Source organism: Cinclus cinclus, chromosome 2, assembly GCF_963662255.1.
Source record: "Cinclus cinclus chromosome 2, bCinCin1.1, whole genome shotgun sequence".
Classification (NCBI taxonomy): Eukaryota; Metazoa; Chordata; class Aves; order Passeriformes; family Cinclidae; genus Cinclus; species Cinclus cinclus.
In genome coordinates, this window is record NC_085047.1 from 93297886 (window position 1) to 93316723 (window position 18838).

Below are 18838 nucleotides of genomic sequence, written 5' to 3' on the forward strand. Positions count from 1 at the left end.
GTTAATGTGCTTTTAATCTTAATGTTGCCTGCAAATATGTGATCCCTTATGATATAAGTTTCCTGTTTATGCACCATTGCCCGTTTAAATCAAACAGAAGATTCTGAAACTGTAAAAACTACACATGTCAATGTTTTACAGCTACGTAATTCGAATTGACTTGATTTTTTCAAGTAATCCTAGAAAGGGGGAGCATTCCATATAGAAACTGCTGAAACTGCCACAGGTGCTTCTCCGAAAACCTTACAGTTGTGGCATTGAATGTTCAGTATCGCTTCCTTTCTGCACACAAGGCATACTGTTGAGGTATTTGTTGCGGTGATTGGTTTTAATGCTAATCTAGGAATTCAGATATAGAATCTATAGATTTGCATGCTTTGCTTACCCTAATTTACAGTTATCTACATTTTTATTTGTAAACTAACAATAGATAAGTTGAGATCAGTAATTTTTAACAGATATTACATTGATATACGAAAACTGTGGTTTATTTTCTTAGATTGTCGCATGGCATTAACAAAAACACAGTAAGCTGTAGGTGCTGTAATCACTATTTCAAATTAAACATTTAGGAGAATTTTTTTTACATATACGATTTTCAAAAATATTGTTGACTTTTTGTGTAGTAAATGTTTGTTTTGTTTTTCAAGGTATGTGACATTATAAGTTGAAGATAGTATATTTCTATGTTAAAAAACCAGATATATACTTGGTTTTTTTCAGCCAATGAATATGAAAAATGAACAATTAAAGCAACTTACAAGCAGTTTTTTGTAGTAAATTCAACAGCATTTATGTTTCAGTGTGAGAAGCACAAGTCTTCATTTTCTTTCTACAGGTCTTTCAAAGAGTAAATTCTGTAAGTTACATTGAAGTAAATCTTCCTTGCACAAAGTCATATTTAAAGAATTCTCAATTTTGAGTGTTTTGTTGTTTCAGCTTTTTACTCTCGATGGCTTAGCCGTAGTGGAAGCATCTTGAGTATTTTTTAAAAGATTGCCTCATTTTTTTTTGTTCCTTTAGTAAACTTCTTCAATTAGATTGAAATAATACAAATTTCCTCCTAAATTATGCTAAATTGAAAGTTAACTTTGTGTTTCTGTACACCGATCCTGTTTGACCAGATAATGCACTTGTCTCTTGGTGTTGACCAACAATTGAATTGCACTCAACCAACATTTTTGAAAAAGCATTTCAGAAGAAAGAAATATCTAAACTCAAGCTTCATCAGTGTCCTCTTTATAGCTGCTTTAATTGGATACCTGGACTCTCAGATGAACTGGCATTTAGAATGGGAGTTCACATGATGTCAACCCAGAAGGAGACTTAAAAAAAAAGTCCTCTTCGTGCCAAGATCAGTCAGTTTTGAAGACTGTGGACATCACTTGATGGAAGAAGAAAAACATGTTATAAGAGTGTTGTTTTAAGCATTGTAGGTCTGTGAATAAATGTATATGCAAAAGTCAGAGTGTTAACTCAATATATCACTGTGCGTTTTGAGTTTATTTATAAAACACCTGTCACTACAGAACAATGCAAGTGTCATATGTCAAGAAACTTCAAGATCACCTGCTCATCCATATTCAGACTTTCACCATCTTTTCTCATGGATTTTTTTCTATTTAGAATAACTTCATAATTTGAAAATATATCCTTCCTTACATTTGGCTTTCTTCTTTTGTGTTGGAGTTAGCATCTTATACTCCTGTACTTTGAAGAAAACAAGATGTTTTTATTCCCAGCTCTTGGATTTTAGCCTACAAGAAGGCTGAGGGTAAATAATACCATTATTCGTTATTTGAATTTGTTTCTAGATGGAAACAGTGAACAAAGTGTATAGCAAAAATATGCTGCTAAGTGGAAAAGCCTGAAGGCGACTTGATCAGTTATCAAATTCTTGAGTTGACTTGGAAAGGATGCAAGATGTGTGTTTTCTAAACATGGAGTGAATTGACTTTCTGATGACTGCCTTTAGCCCTGGCCAATGTTAAGTAAGGAATTTTTCTCCTGTTTGTCAGTTCATGCCTTCATGTATGTTCCTGTCTGGAGCAGGTGCCAAGAAAGGAATTACATTTTCAGAGCTTTTGTTTTCGGTGTCCTTTCTTCGGGTTTTCCACGTGTTCTTGTAGCTAGACTGACCTTCAGAGTTGTCTTTAGTTTTTTACTTCTTTGCTGCAGAGAGAAGGAATTAAGGTTTTGGAGTGCTACTCTCTGATTTGACAGTAACTAGGCCAACCTTGAGATTATTCTGCACCAAGTCAATGCATACTGTTTAATAAAGGCTGACGAAACATAAAACACATGTCACTTTCCAAGACTTACTCTGATTTTCTTACGTCTTCCTTCTATCCTTCCACACCTTCCTTGCTGCTGGCATCTTCCTTCATAATGAATTCATTTGAAAAATGCAGTGTTTGTAACCAGCTGTTTGTCTTGTTTCTGCTAGAAGCCTAGCTGAGAGACAAACCTTGAAAAGAAACATAAGCTTGCCCTTAAATTTGGCATCTTTGTCACAAAACAAAAAGTTTTTCTTAAAAAAGCCAGTAACAACAAAAAAAACCCCTACAAAACAAAATGCAAAACTTAATTTCTTTACTCATTTTTAATTCTGAGTAATGCAGTTGCAGAAGTAGACCTGTCATATTTGCTGTATGATTAGTAGTAACAGAAGGACAGTTTCCCTGAAGATTTCATACCAGTGTGCTCCAAGCTTCTCAGAACTTCCACTATTTCAAGGTGTTTAGGATAAAAGATCAAAGCTGGTACCAAAGAGATTTTTAACTTATTAAAAACAGTGGAGGATGGGTGGAAAATAAGATATTTTTTTTTTTTTTCAAGACCCATGACACTGAGGTAGTTGTCCACTGGTTTACTTTTCTTCCAGTGTTTTTCTTTCACAGCCCAGGTCTTGAAGTTACTTTCAGTTCTAAATATCCTTTACCAATCCTTTTTCTTTATGTCAGCAGCTACAATAAATGAAATACCTTTCAAGGGATACCTAATAACTGAAATAGCTGTAAATTTACTTGAATATAGTTATTATCTCTGAGTTTCCTGCTTGCTGATTTTTCTTCCATTGTTTTAGGCACATATTCCATGTCACATGGCTACTACACTTAATAGCCAAATAAATCACATACTACTCCTCCTTTTCACTTGATACTCAGGTTGTATATAATTGCAGATCACAACCAAGGGCTGACATAGGAATTGCACATAAGAGGTTGAACTTCCTCTTGTGTGTGGTTGGGACAGTGAACCATTTCTATTTTCATCTGTATAATCTAGTCTGTCTACAGTAATGACAATTTCTTAACTCTTGGATAGGCTGAGGCAGATACTTCACTGTCAGACATGGGTATCTGATTTACTATTACATACATTCCTACTTCCTTGTAATTGCAGCTGTAACAGGTTGATTCTACTCAAGTTCAGAATCACACTTCTTAAAGAACGGTGTAGTAGATATCCTAGCTTCTTAATTCATTCAAATACTCAAGTGTTTCTGGAAGGACTGTATTACACTGTTTATGTTACAAATTTGGTATCCTTACAGTAATTGACAATATTTCTAAATTATTTTGAAAATACATAAGCTATTCTAGTCTGGTAAAACTCCATGATACTTGTCAAGAGCATTTTCTTTCCTCTTCTGTTCCTATTTACATTAGCAATTTTTTTTATTACTTGCATTTTGTTATGATAGGCTAATATAGCACAGCAAGCCCTTGCTGCCTTTTGCATTCCCACTGACAGATTTTTCCTCCTAGAGAAATAAGCTAGAGAAGTAGGTCTTTTTTTATCTTTCTAGCTTGTTTATGAGAAAGTGACGGAAGGTTTCTGCAAAATTTGTCAGCTTTTCCTTTTCTGCTTCTTACTGGAATGCAAGCCAGTATAACACAAATTTGAAAGTATATGAAAATCCAAGAATATTCAGGCTTTGATTAAAATCATGGACACTGTCAACTGGATATAGAAAAGATATTCAAATTAGTGTTCCAACTGTAAGTGAGCAGAGAGAACTTAACAGCTGAGCTATCTTCCATAACATTTTTACAAACGGTTTCTGGAGTCATCTAGTACTTACAATCTCCTCTTATTTCACTGAACTTTTTTTAAAATTTTCCATTACTAACTTGATAGGGTAAATTCAGATTCACACCTTTAAGAGAGGTATTCCTAAATTTCAGAAGCAAGAATGTTAAATCCAGTAGGCTTGAGTGCCTATGCAATGCTTTGAGAATATTTTTGTAAAACAAGTACTCTTTTTATCTACCTGTTAAGAGTAATTTGTTCAGGTAGAGGTAGGAATGGGACAGATCTTTTAATATCAAAAATCATTGCATTTTAAAATTCTTGCAGACTACTATTTATTTTGTTTCTGGGAAATTTAATTTTTCTTTCTCAGAGTTTGTTTGTGTAGCTTTACACACTTTGATCTTAGTTTATTAATCTCCAAATGTCTCTGGCATCTTACATTGACAATCTTTGTAAAATGATGACTTTACTGTAGTCTCTTACAGTCAATTTTGAAAAGCAGAGTTATCATTCTGTAGTACTTGCTAAGTAATAGAATTACTGAGTCCTTGAACTGCTGTTAAATTAGGTGGCCATTCAATACCATATTGGTTTTGTCATTTTTATCTTTGCATAACTTTGTTTGTTTTGCTCTTGGCTAGGTTTCTTTTATTGTTCTTTTGGGGCTTGCAAATTTTAAAAAGGTATCTTCTTGAATAGATGATATGACCTTTTTTTCTAGAATAGAATAGATCTGTTAAGATTTCTGTTTCCTAAGCTGTAGTTTCTTTCTTCTACATCCTTATGCTGTGCAAGTAAATCAGAATTACTAAAGGAGTGTGCTTAACAGTAGCTTCAACAGGTCATCTAGTAAAGCAGGAGAAAGGATTGACAGTAGAATTTCTGTTATCATATGCAGCTGTTAAAATTAGAAGAGACCCCTCTCAAGATTCAGCAACCTTTGTACTCCAAAACTTTCCCCCGACGCTAGCTTTAATTATCGTTTGTTTGTATTAATCCCATTCATATACTACCTACACTGGATGCATAGAACAGATTATTCACTTTGCAGCTCTCCTGTAGGTATTCAAAACTAATACCACCTCCAAGTTTCATTTCTTTTGACTAACTAGGTTTTTCACTATTCTGAAATCTTACGTTCTAGAGCACTCTTGACTGCTGTTCTGTGGATTTTCACTAGTAGTCCAAGTAAACAATGACTTAGAATAGTGTAGTAAGGAATGAAACGAACCCTGGTTTTAGATTATGAGGTTTCTGATTCTGTAATATTTTGGCTTATCCATTCATGGGAATAGTCTTGCTGCAATAGTCAGTTTCTAAAGGTTTTCTTATAGCAAGTAAGTTACTGTGATCTAGGAAGCAAATCTGGGCTTTGTTCTTTGATTTCTTCTCACGAGCTGGAGTTTCAAGAGAATCAGTTCTATTAGTCTTGTGAATTCCTACTCTTTTAGGTGGTCTGTTTCTGGATTTTTAAGTAATCAACTTGTCTAAATGACTGAAGCCAAGAAACAAAAATTCCATTTTTCTGACTAGTTATATCTGTCTGAAAAAATAGTAGGAAATACTAATTTGCATCTTTTGCATTACCATCTAGTTATGTCATTCCTGGCTCTCTTGTCTCCACTTTATGCTCTTGCTGATGAAGTTAGCATGTATTGCTAAGCACAAGACATCCTGTGTGTTTGTGTAAATGCATGTGATATACCACTTTTTCCCATTAAATCTCTGAATCTCTACACATCCTCCCTGATTTCACTCCTAACCTCCTTGATGCACTACAATATACAAAACCCAGTGCCATTTTCTTGTGCACAGAAAAGTCTTGGTTGAAATTACCAAAGCAAGTTCAGAGTACTTATGATGTCACACACTTTGAAATGAGAAACAAACCAGAAACAAAAGTATAAGCAAAGCATAAGTATAGCATCTTTCTCCATATATCTTTTACTATATATGTGTATATTTTGTTGTTAGGAAAAATAGTGATGCTGTTGTTATCTTAGAAACCAGAATGCCATGGACAATTGCCAAGTCATTTTAAGTTTGTTTTGAGTATTTGATCTTTTGCTCAAGTTAAAGCAATAGATGCAGAATAAACTGCAGAAGGTGGTAAAATTCAGCACTTAAATTAGTCTGAAGTTTATGTAAAGATCAGCTACTTCAGACTATTTTAGAATAAAGCATTTTGAGAAGTTTAAATAGGAATATGGTATAAGGCACATAGTATATTGATTTTATTTAAAAGTGTCTTGTCTCCCAAATTTTGCTTAGAAGTGAGATATATGTGCAAAAAATGTGCAAAAAGTTAAGATAGTTATAAAACTAAGATTGATAACTAATTTCTTAATGGAAAATTTGCTAAGTGTATGTTTTCTCTCATCACCAGCAGATAGATAGTCAGTAAGGGCAGCAGCAGCAGCCAGCTAGCCTGATGAATGAGTGTAATCCAGTTTCTTTGTATTGTACAGCTTGAGAAATGCCAGTGGCCTGACAGCAGCAGATCTTGCACATACCCAGGGCTTCCAAGAATGTGCCCAGTTTCTCTTGAACCTCCAGAACTGTCACCTGAATCGTTTCTATAGCAATGGCTCCTTAAATGGGGTTCATCAGAATGCAGGTCCCAATCCATTCAGTGGTGGGACAAGTCGAAAGAGATCATTTGAAGACACAGAGTCTGCTGGAGTAAAGAAGGCTAGAACAGAAGGTGAGACCCCAGAGGTAAAAGGATGGTTTGATATTGTTGCTGCGAAAGGAAAATAAATGTTTAAAAGTCACTTGGAGTGGGTGTTGGGTATTGCTAAGAAACTCACATATCTAAATTGCATATTAATACAAGAAGCAGATTTATACAATTATTCCATGCTGCAAGATGCCACTTCTCCCTGTCATCATCTTGGCGTGTTAAGAATTTTCTATTTCCAGGGAGTGCTAAAGCTGCATGATGCTGAGAATAGTTAGGCAGAGGAGTAGGAGCTGAAATTAGCTTCTACTCCTTCCTCAGTTTCTTCAGCTTCAGGAGGACCAAGTAACAATCCATTGATTCACAGAGATGCCTGGATGTTCTGATGGTAATTTTCCATTCAGGGATTAATTCACAGTTCAGAAACTGCTACATGAGGTGGATGGAAGAAATTGAATGCAGAAGGGTCTCCCAAATCAAGAGGGGTTATATCTGTAAATTAACATACCGTAAGTTTCCAGGATTGTTTTTGAAGGGGAACTGCTATTTCACACCAGGACGTAAGTCCAGAATGGACCTTAATGTTTCCTATGCAGCCTTGTATGTTGAGGATACTGCTGTTTTGCCAGCAAAGATGGAATAGTACAGCCTACAGATACTTTTTGGTAACTCTGTAGAAATCCTTATTTAGAAACAACTTGAGTAACATGATAGAGGAGAATTATCTTCTTCCTTTCTATTAGTCATTCCACTATATTGTCACTAAGAGCAAGGGAGTAATTCTGCCTTTAGACCTCTCTTTTCCTGATAATGCTAAAGGATGCTTTTCTTTAGCATCAGGAAAGGGACTTCATAGGTCTTGATTGAAGACACTTTGTTCAGTTAAAGTTGATGTTCTAACATAAGTGACTTTCAGTGAGCCAAAAAGAATGTGCTTAAACAGTGCTTAATTCCAGATAGCAAGGGGGGAGCTGAGACTTAACCCATGTTTCTAAATATGACATAAATCACATCAATATCAACACTACTATTTGTTCAGTACTTGCTATCCAAACACCACTTTACCAGGATCAGAGACCTTAAGTGGGTACTCCATGCCCAGTCATAAACAGGATATGTTGTTTCATGTAGCTGGTCTAAATTATAAATTTCATTATGGAGAAGAGTCCCTGTGTAATTAAATACAAGACTTCAGGAATAAGTATTTCTTAAGTAGCTACTTAGAATAAGAAAACTTGCCCAGTACACAAGTGTCCATAACAGCTGCAGAAAGATGCTTTCTGTCCATTGATCTGCAACCAGGAGGCACTGCTTGAAGTCAGATTAACTTACCTTGGATTTTGAAGAGCTGCTTCATCTGAGTGTTCCTAAGCAGCTGTGTCTTCCAGAATATGCTCCAAGCTAGTCAATAGGCAGCGTTTCCCCACAGTCTGGGGGATTGGTGCTGTGTCTGCATTAGCTTTCACTGTACCAGAGTTGGCCCAGTACCTAAGTTAGATTGAGTGAATAAACAGACAGTGATTGAAGTGAATGAGTGCTCCTGGGCAATTACAGAAATGTTGGAAGAGCAATCAGGGTAGGTAATTTTTGCAGTTGTTAACAGTATGACTTTTTAAGACCTTCACAAACAAATGCAAAAGCTTTGCTGCTTTTGATTGAAGGTTTTTGGAGTAACTAAAAGATATATCCCAGCTGTGGGAGCAGCAGTTTCTAATCTGACACATTTGCCCTCAAAGACATCAATCAGCATCAGTAATAACTATTGCATCGATGTAAAAAGTCTCTTGCACTGAGAATGAGTCACTGTTCCTGAGGTGTTCTGGTAAACAACAGAGCTGAGTAATGAGTTATCAGTACATCTTTGTGCTTAGCTGGCCTTTTTACAGAAGAACCCCAATTTTGTGTTAATTTTAAACCCTTACTAAAACCACACTAGTCTGTTGTCCTTTAACTACTATTTTGTGCAAGAGATTCCAGATGTTCAGACAGTGTAACCAACCTGTATTAGCAGGGAAAAGTCGGGTTCTGATGGGCATATTCCAAATCAGAACAATCACTGCTTTGAAATTACTTGCTGCAACAACACGGGACAACATATGTCACTTACAAGAACCTGTAAGCACTAGAGTTGAGAGAGGATAAATGCTTAAGGTGTGCTTTGCCCTGGAATAACTAAACTGGGCAGTGGATGGGCATTACTTGTTTATACGCACAGAGATGTGTCTGCCAGCAGGTGCATAGTATTAAAAAACGCCTTAAACCTCAAAATTAGGCAACAGTGATACATGATAGAAATTAATTACTCAAGTATAATTGACAGAAGTAAATTGGTGACCACTTTCAGAATATATGCTGAATCGTTTTGCATTTTTGCATAGGAACATAAACTAGATTTTATGTCCTTATTTCTGAAATCAATTCCAGAAATTTCATCCTGCTTCCCAGGAAGGTCAGCAGAGGGTGGTGATGATGATGCACACTGGGCCAGCTGTTCACACAGCTGTGTTCATGTCAGTTGTAATCCTGGCCCCTCTAGTCCAGCCCTGAGCAGGCTGACTTGTGCTCAGTGATGTGTGTGCTGCTCACAACCAGCACAGATGCTTGGGTGTTCTGTGTGATGGAGGGCATTTCTGGAACTGGACCCTGGAATTGGCCAACATGAAACTGCATTTACATATTCCTCTAGATAACTAAAAAAAAAAAAAAAAAAGTCTTTCCCTTCCTGGTTTAGGGTAATTTGAAGCCTGCTGAACCAAGGGTTCTGATGTCATTTAAGCCCTCAGTGATCTCTTTGGCCCTGGAACACCTCAGGGCTTAAGGTTCTTTAAAAATGAGTACTTCATGAAAATTTTGGTTGTGCCCAAGCTAATGGGAGCTGAATTGTAGTCTGCCAAAACAGGCATTTATAACAATATTTAGTGTGTGCAGTGTGTTTAGGAAAGTGTTAATGTCAGTGTGAGAGCAGGGCAGGGCCTCCTGGGGTAGGAGTGGAGCAATGCTCTAGGTAGGTACAAGAAGTAGTACTGAAATCAAGCCCATCTTGCTTATTAAAGCATTCCCCCAGCAGTCTAACCACTTGGCAGCTTCTCTCAGAACACAGTTCTGCTTATTCAGCTCTTGAAGAGATCCCTAGAGCAGTCTGATACGGATAAGGATGGGTTACTGGGAGCTGGCCCTTGGGAGTGAAAAAGGGACCAGTCTAAACCGACCATAGACAAATATGAGTTGGGCACATCTCCTGTAAAGCCTGAATATGAGTAAATTGAATTTCTCTTCATTCAACTTTTTGTACAGCAGACAAGTAACTTCATATGTAGGTGCAAAGTCTAATAGGTACCATGATAATTTTCTGTTTCGCTTTAATAATCAAAGTATTCATCTTTTGTTGGGTGAGTTTTCAAGTAGGCACTAATGACTAAACATGACTTCTTTTGTCAGCTTACAGCTTTGATGGCTTAATACCAATGCTGAATGGAGGAGCTGAGGACGATGCTGACAATATGCACGTTGATAGAGAGTTTGCTGTTGTATCAGGTGGGAGTGGACAGTTTCCTGTTAACTACAACAACATTCAAATGGTTGAAGACACCAAACAACAGGAGAGTACTTCTGTTGGACCAAAAGAAATTGAAATATACACTGTTTCTGCAATGCAAACTCCTTGTCGTTGCAAGAATCAATATGCATTCTATTTTTAATTTAAGTATAAAACTTAGTCCTTTATTTTTGCACATTGTTGTCTGGAGTCTTGAAAACTACTGTATTCCTGTAACACCCATTATATTGGGGGTTTAGTAGGTATGGAAAATTAGCTGTTTCATACAATGTATTGTAATGGTGAAAGAGAAGGTTTATTAGTAACTTCTTAATATTTCAGGTAAACAGAAGTCCATGATGGCTGTTTCATCTTTCACCTGAGGCTTGTATTAAGTTGTGCCTTGCTTCTAGTTGCTGTAATTTTGAGTTAAAGGAAATTCAGAAATAAGCTAAATTATTTGTTTAATTTTCATTGAGTAGATAGTAAGAAGATTTAATATGGAAACATATTCTAGCTTTGAAAATAACATGTTGTGACAAAACTATATTCAGAATAGTACAATTCTATAGAGAATAGTCTAGACATACACCCTATGTCCTGAACTGGCTCGGACACAATGACCTAAGTGCAGGATCCTGCTGTGGGTTTTTTTATATAAATAGAAGACCAGACATCACAATTTTAATCTACTATTTGGAAGTAGTATACCTGGTAAAACAGATCTTGTATTTGTACCAATCGTCATGAAACAGTCAAAATGTTACTAGGATTGGTGAATATTAATACTCTAGATTTTTTAAGGATTGCTTAATCAAGATGATTTTTGTTAACAGGATATGTATAGAGTTTGATTAAAACTGTCTTGGCCTTTTTTGCACTTCATAGGTTAAGACACAGAGTTACTACAATAGTGCATTATTACATTCAGAAATTAATTTCCTATTTATAATTTTTTTCTGCCAGAAATATGTTTATGCATTGTACCACAGATGCAATTCAACAAAGGGAATTATAAATGATAGATATTTATAGTATGTGTGTGTGTATATATATATATATATATATATATATATATATATATATAACCAATACTTTAAAAGTAGAGTATGATCTTTTCCAGTGATAATTACTAAGTGTTTTTATTTATGGAAAAATTATTTTCATTCATAAATATGGTCTATTACTGTATTACTATAGGTGCTCATTTTTAACCAATAATAGCATTCTATAATTATCACTAGAGCTATTCATTACCTACTTCTGCATATTAACTAATAGAAGTGCCAGATTTATTAAATTTGGTTTGGCAAAACCAGCCTATAATGGTTTATTTTTAAACAGTTAAAATTTTGCACTTTTCAGTTAATAAACACTATATGAAACTCCTTCTGTGCGTTTTCATCACTGAAGTATATTAACTTTGATGTCTTGATGGGTTTGTGGGGTTTTTTTCCACTTTTAATGAGAATTCATGATTAGTGAGTTCGGCTGATGTGGTTATTTTAACTGATGTAGGGACTAAACAGGAAATTCCAGTTAGTACATCCAGAGAGTTACAAATCGGACACATTTCTTGTGTAAAATATTGGTGTCTGTGAAATGTCAGTGTTGTACTTCAAATAATAGCCATGCAAAAAACTTAGAGAAAACCAAAACTGCAGATTCTTCCTTGTCAGACAGTGGTACTCATTATGTGTCTCTTAAATGGGAGCCCAGTGTTTTACAAACGTGGGAAGTTGCCAATAGACTAAATTAACTGAATTAATTTGCATACACGCAGTAAATGCAGTCCTGTTTTGCACATGGGTTTATGCGTTCATGGAGACATAAACATATGTGCATGCATCCAAAGATCATCACAGAATGTAAAATCTTTTAAATGTCACCACATAGCTCTGTAGTTGCTATGTTTGCCTTGCTCATCTTTACCAATATAGACATAAATAATATTTTAAAGGCAGAATATATCATGCATTTTTTGTGCTAGTACTTTTGAGTACCACTGCAAAAACATGCATTTCAGACAGACTGATGAAATCTGTTCATGGAAACAAAAGCTATTGTACTAATTACTAACTTCAAAGGGGAAATTGCTTCAAAACAGTTGTCAGTGATTTTTGCATGCACATTTTTAGAATTTTGTTTGCTACTACTACTTTTTAGTCTTCTGTGCACTCTGCTATTGCTATTGTATGGCATTTTGCTTGTGGATTGTACACATGCTATTATAAACATAACATTAAATACAAACCTGCCCAGTATGTTATCTAGCAAGCTGCTAGGTACATTGAGGTACTTTTTGAATAAAGGATCTTGGAAACATTTCATTTTAGCACCCCAATGTAACATTTCTTTGTTTGATTTACTTCAGTGCATACTGTACTGGGAGAGTTACAACTAAAAAGAAAAAAAAAGCCACAGTTAAATTAGGGCTGGGAAAAAAACCCCACCCTTCACCCTGTCACAGATACTCAGTTGTTGTATGTACATAATCTTCCATCTCAAGAGGGCATTACAATTAAGATTAAAAGATCGCTTTTATTCCGCTCTTGAAAACACTGCCCAGAATGTTGTCTGCTGCACCTACTTCATACAGTTAAATGAAAAACAAAAATCTGAGAAGTTCACGTGGTCTTTGCAAAGATTAATATAGGCATATTTTCAAAATAAATGTGGATAAAAAAAGTTGCATTTTCAACTAAGAATCCATGCCACAAGCTTACTGGTCAGACCTCATTACTTGGAACTACCTATGTTGTTATCAAGAAAGGATAGATTTATTTTCAGAGCTGCGTATGGAAACATTTTTAAGTAAGTGAAGTATAGTGGAGACATTTTGATGTATTTCGATTTATTCTTAATTGTTGGTGACAGGCTTATTTCTTAATGCAGATATGAATAGCAGTAGCTCCATATTGAATGCACTGACAAATGGATGTGCCATCAATGGACACTTGGATTTCACCGCCGCACAACAGCTCAGTGGGATGGATGCCAGGCGTGAGGAGTGCTTAGCATTAACACCCAACGGAGTAATTCCTGGAGTAACTTCTCCCAGTAGGCATCAAATTCATACCAGTAATGGCACCGAGGAACCGGAAAAAGCCATGAGTAATTCCACCGATATGTGTGGATCTCTCCACCTGAATGGAAGCCCGAGTAGCTGTGTTTCCAACCGGCCCTCGTGGGTGGAAGACCCTGGAGACACTTTGCACTATGGACACTATCATGGTTTTGGGGATACTGCTGAAAGCATCCCTGAACTCAGTAGTGTTGTTGAGCATTCCAATTCTGTCAAGGTCGAACAGAGATATGACAATACTGTCCTAGGCACGATGTATTTGTACCACGGTTCCTAGATGAATGAAGTTTATATCAAACACATACTGAAATTGCTACCAAATGAGACCGGGGAGACAGAATCCTCACATAGCATTAAATTTGAAGATCGCAACTTGTTGCTATTTTTACACTTTGTTTATATGAAAAGTAAACCTTTAATTTGACAACCTTATACGACAGTTGTAGTTTATTGCATGTATGGGGCTTATTTAGTGATAAAATAGGTGCTGTCACGATGGAATGTTTATTGTTTCAAATTTTTTATTATGGAATGTTCTGGTTTTGTATTTTTTTTCTAAGCTTGTGAACACTATCTTTCCCTTTTTAGAGCTGTTCTCCCTTTTATTAAAGCAATGTTTAACTGAATTTTGTGAAGAAAATGCTATGTATGTGCATCACTTAGAGGTAAAGATTTTTCTTTTCCGTATCTTCTGCTGAAGCTATGGTAGCAATATCAATGCCAGCTCTCACTATGCAAGGTTGAAAGTGGCAATCTTCTGGAGCTTCTCTGACTTTATAGTTTGTACATTTGTTTGGTATAATTAGGTGTTCATCTTTAAATTTTTTGAACAATGTGTTTCAAAATGCAGAGACAAATTTGGAAGAAGTTGCTGTTTCACTTTCTGTAGCGTAGAAGTGCTTTTTGTTGCTGTTGGGCTCTTTGCATTACAGAGTGGGAAAGTGTTGGGCTGCCTTTGTTCGGTTGCAGTTGGGTGTGCCTCAGGTTAGCTCTGTGGTGGTTTTTTTTTTGGCTTCTCTCCTTTGTATGTGTGCTTGATGTTTTACCATAGCTTACAGACTGGAGGCATGTTGGCACTGTTCTGCTTTGTACACAGTTTAAAATTGCTGTTACTTGTTATAGAATTTGCCAAGTCAAAATATTTGAGTTTGACTGTCTTAGATATACATTTATTGTCTTTTTTTTAAACATACACTTTGAAAATGTAATGTTGTGTACTCTTTGGGCTATGGTCACGGAAAAAACATATTTAATGCTTAATACACAAATTCATATAAGTGCACTATATGAGCACTAATACTATAAGTTGCTGCTTGTGTTAAAGTGAAGAGTGGGGAAGAATATGGTAAATAAGATAAGCCCTCTGAATTGTGTTGATTTTTTTGTTCTTGTTTTGTTTAAAAAGGGACCTTTACAAATTGGATTACAAATAAAGAAACATATTACATTGTATCTGAATATTTTGTTTAGATGTTATTATTTTAGTGGCAAGTTGAGAAAGCATTAAATAGTTTATAATACAGTCACAATTCTCATCGTCTTTCTCAGTGCTGCTGTGGCATTTCTTTTTGTCAGTATATGAAAGCAATTTGGAACAACCCAAGAAGTTGTCCTTGATTGAATTACAGAAACACAAATTGGATACTTGTTGTATGACAAGTTGCATCAGCCTTCAGCTTAAAAAATACTGGGTTAAAATACTGCCTGTCTGTAAATAAAAAAAAAAAATACAGTCTCATTCAAACATTTTTAAGCAAAATGATACTCATTGCAGAGGAGTCAGTGTTTAAAATAGCCTTTACACTCTACATGGTTCACTAGGCACAAGGTGTTCAGTGTATTCAGATTGAGAGTAGGACTGATGGGAAAACTGACCAATTCTTTTGCAGACCAGCAAAACCCCCCCTCGGTGCCTTCTGGAGACAAAAAAAAAAAAAAAAGACCATTAGTGAAAGCTGAGTGCCACCTGAGATGAGCTGCTCTGCCGTGCACATTAACCACTTGCTTGTGCTTAGACAACTGCACCTGGGTTCCGTTTTTAGATGGTTTGCTTTGCTGGTGTAGTGCCCAGAGGAGCACGTGCCATTGCCATTGTACTGACATGAGACAGTGAACTCTCATTTGCTGTAGAATTTGGGCTTGGGGATCCTCTTAGAATTTGCCAAGTTTGCTCCACATGCTTTCTTTTACTTCGAGTAAATCCAAGCAACTCATAAGCACTGCCATCTTACCTTCATGGCTGTAAACTGATCCTTGGAGAGCTTGCTTTGGGTACAATGCCGTTGGCATATGAAGGTGTAATATTAGGTATGTAATTTTAGCATTTTTAGATTTGTACTCTGTTCATAAGGCAAGATTTTTAAAACCTTGGTTTTCATTCACTTGTTCTTCACACGTTTTTTTCCTAAAAATACCTTGGAAGACATTGTACTTTCAATTCAAAGGGAGAACTCGGAGCTTTATTTTAAAAAGTGCTTCTGTGTCTGTGTGTTCAGCCACATGCTGATAGACAGATTTGAAGGTCTGTTGCCAGGTGCCATTGAAGCCAGTTGTTAAATGAGGATTACGTGGAGGAGAGCAGTGAGGGCCATAGGATGTAGGTGCACTGTGTGTGTCCCCAGGTGTCTGTCTACAGTTAATGTTGCAGAGGTAGAACTCTGTAACAGAATATGACTCAGGAAAGAGCTGAGGTGTATCCATTTTAAAACATTAAATAAGGATAAGAATTGGCAGATAGCATTTTTGCAGGTGCTCTTTGAGACAATATATTTACTTACTGCAAATTCCATTTAAACTCTTGTTTTTAAATTATCCCATAAATTTTTGATAAAACATGAGGTAGGGAATCACAGAATCCCAGTGTGGGTGAGGCTGGTGAATGCATACCAGCTGCTGTTGTGAGCCCATACCACAGTCATAGGAAAGAAAATGCTCATGCTTACTTGAAATTTTCTGGTTTTCAGTTTGTGTTGTAATTTGACATACTTGTGAACAGTAAGTTATAACAGTAATGAGTTCTGCCAGGTACAGCTGTGTCTTTCCATATCAGAATCATAGGATGGCCTGGGTTAGAAGTGACTTTAAAAATCATCTACTTCCAAACCTCCTGCAGTGGACAGGTACATGTAACTACTGCTGATGCAGAGGCGTTGTTTTTAAATATCGTGTTGTTGAAATACAGAAGACTTTCCTGGGGTTGCTGTGCTAGACCATCTGAGGAAGCCTGAGAAGGCTGTCAGAGCTCACAAACCCTCCTCAGGCCTGAGTTGCCAAGTCTCAGGTTCTGCTGACAGCAACGCTGAGCCATTTGAATGGAGCTTTGCAGTTCCTGAAGAGACTGCTGGGTTTTAAATGCAAGACTTGCATCAAGAAATCTTTTTTTTTTTTTAGGTGTTGCTTGGTTTTACCTTGGTTCTCAAAATGGCTGCCTAAAAGCAAAGTTTTCTTTCCATCTGCCAGATGTAACTCCATAGCACCATTGCAAATGTCATATGGAATTCACTAACTGGTTATTCTCACCATTTTCCTCATAATCTCTTTGACTCTCAGTTTTGTGTGGAATTTTCAGTTTATTTCTTTCTGGCTGATGCAGATGTTGTTGCCCTAATTCCCCCTAAATGTAGCTCCTTCCCTGTTTTGTTTTTCAAAATCATTTGCAGTTTTGGCAGAAATACAAGTCAGTACAGATTCAGGCAGTATTCTGATACAGAATATTTCTGACTGAGTATTTAAAATCAGCAACACTGGAAGAGGGGAAAGGGAAGTGTTACACTGCTTCTTATGTAGTTGCAGTCCTTAATATTTTTAATAATCCCCTAATTCGAAATAAAATCTAGTCTAAACTTCTAACAGTGATGAAGAAAGACTTTCACTTGAGATATGTAATAGTTTAAGATGAGATGCTGCCTGGCTTCAAGAGCAGAAGCAAATAATTTCCACACACTGTGAACTTTACTGATTGCTGGTTTTGCATCTTACTGATCAAATCCAAAAGAGCTGCCTCACAACACATGGAAATAAGTCCTGAGCACTAAACACCAAAACTAGATGAAAAAGGATTCCTTGATGTCCCACGAAGGACAGCCTACAGTTCAGCTGTTAACAGTCACACACGCTTTCTGAGCTACAGCCTTGCACCCATCTCCACCTATTTGTGTATTGCCACTTTCTCCCAGTCAGTGAAAAACCACCTTGCCCCAGCACAGAGCTGCCCAGTTTGTTTTTCCATGCTGCCACAGCCAGTGCAGTACATCCTTTATGTGCCCTGGTCTGGGAAAGCAGGGCAGCAGCAGTAGAGGGTGAGGTAGCTGGACCACTCCTCCCTTACTGGGGCACATGCTGCAGCTTCCCACTGACACATCGAAACCCTGATATATTTTCTCCAGGATGGTTACTAACCTGGAGAAATTATTTTTAACTGTGCTTTTAGAGACCTTTGTGAAAAAAAGAACCCAACTTTTTTGAACAGAACTTCTCTGGCACTCGAATAAGTGATTTTTTTGGGTTTGGGGTATTTTGTGGGGGTTTTTTTTGTTATTTGCCCCTAAATCCCAAGTATGGCTTCGCGTCAAACTGCAGCTAAAATTAGTATCTTGATGGGTGAAAGTCCTGGGTGCCGTGTTTGGGGTCAGGTAACCTGGTGATTGAGCAGTGTTGCACATGTCCTACAGGGACAAAAAGTAATAGAAGTGGCATCTTCCTGTGCTGGACAGTGCTGTGCAGCAATTAGGCTGAAGCATAAGAGGCAGGAGTGGAAGGTGGTTCCCTGGGAGCATCCCATTTTGCTGCTGCTGCTGCAGGACTGGGGAACGCAGATTCACGGAACTGAAATCCTTGAGACCCAGCTAAATTGGGGGGGGAGGGGGGGGGTGGGGGGGTGGGAAGTCTTGTGTAAGCAGGATTTACTATTCCTGGCAACTGGTAACTACATTTCTGCTGCACTGCTTAATGACTCCCAGACATTTCACACCTCTCCTTCCTTTCCCAGAGTTTCCTGTCTCATATTGGTGCCTGGTTGCTCACAGGCAAGGATCAAAAGAACACTGGTTTAAAGCAGATGGTTTATTTTTAAAGCATATCTGGCTTTATTTTTTTTTTAATACAATAATTTACAATATATTTGTGGAATCATTTACAAAAGAGCCATCTACTTTGCTCTGTTACGAGCATTATTTAATACCTAATTTAAGAGCTTTACCACTCTCAAAATCATACCCCACCCCTCAAAAAGCATAATGAATGTTACTTGTGGTATGAGAATGAAGGATGGGCATCATCTCTCACGAGAAAGCCTAAGTGTGATGAGTAAATTCTCTTTGCTTCCTTGAGATGGAGCTGCACATACAGGACTTGATAGCCATTTCTAAATCAGTAGGAATTAGATTCAACTGACTGAAGTGCAATCAGGGAAGACACACATTTGACACTGAAGACAAGTGCCCTGGCTTGATCACTAATCTGAGCAGTGTTCCACAAGGCATATAACCACGTACTTGAAGCT

General features: G+C 37.0%; 1 protein-coding gene across 1 annotated transcript in view; it reads left to right on the top strand.

Annotated features, from left to right (window-relative positions):
- Positions 1-15498, top strand: part of ANKRD10 (ankyrin repeat domain 10) — a 38075-nt gene extending 22577 nt beyond the window's left edge. The window contains exons 4-6 of the mRNA XM_062487994.1: positions 6507-6742; positions 10157-10252; positions 13149-15498. Coding sequence (XP_062343978.1) covers positions 6507-6742; positions 10157-10252; positions 13149-13615 — 799 coding nt within the window. The 3' untranslated portion in view covers positions 13616-15498. The remainder of the gene's footprint in view (positions 1-6506; positions 6743-10156; positions 10253-13148) is intronic.
- The last annotated feature ends 3340 nt before the right edge of the window (positions 15499-18838 follow it).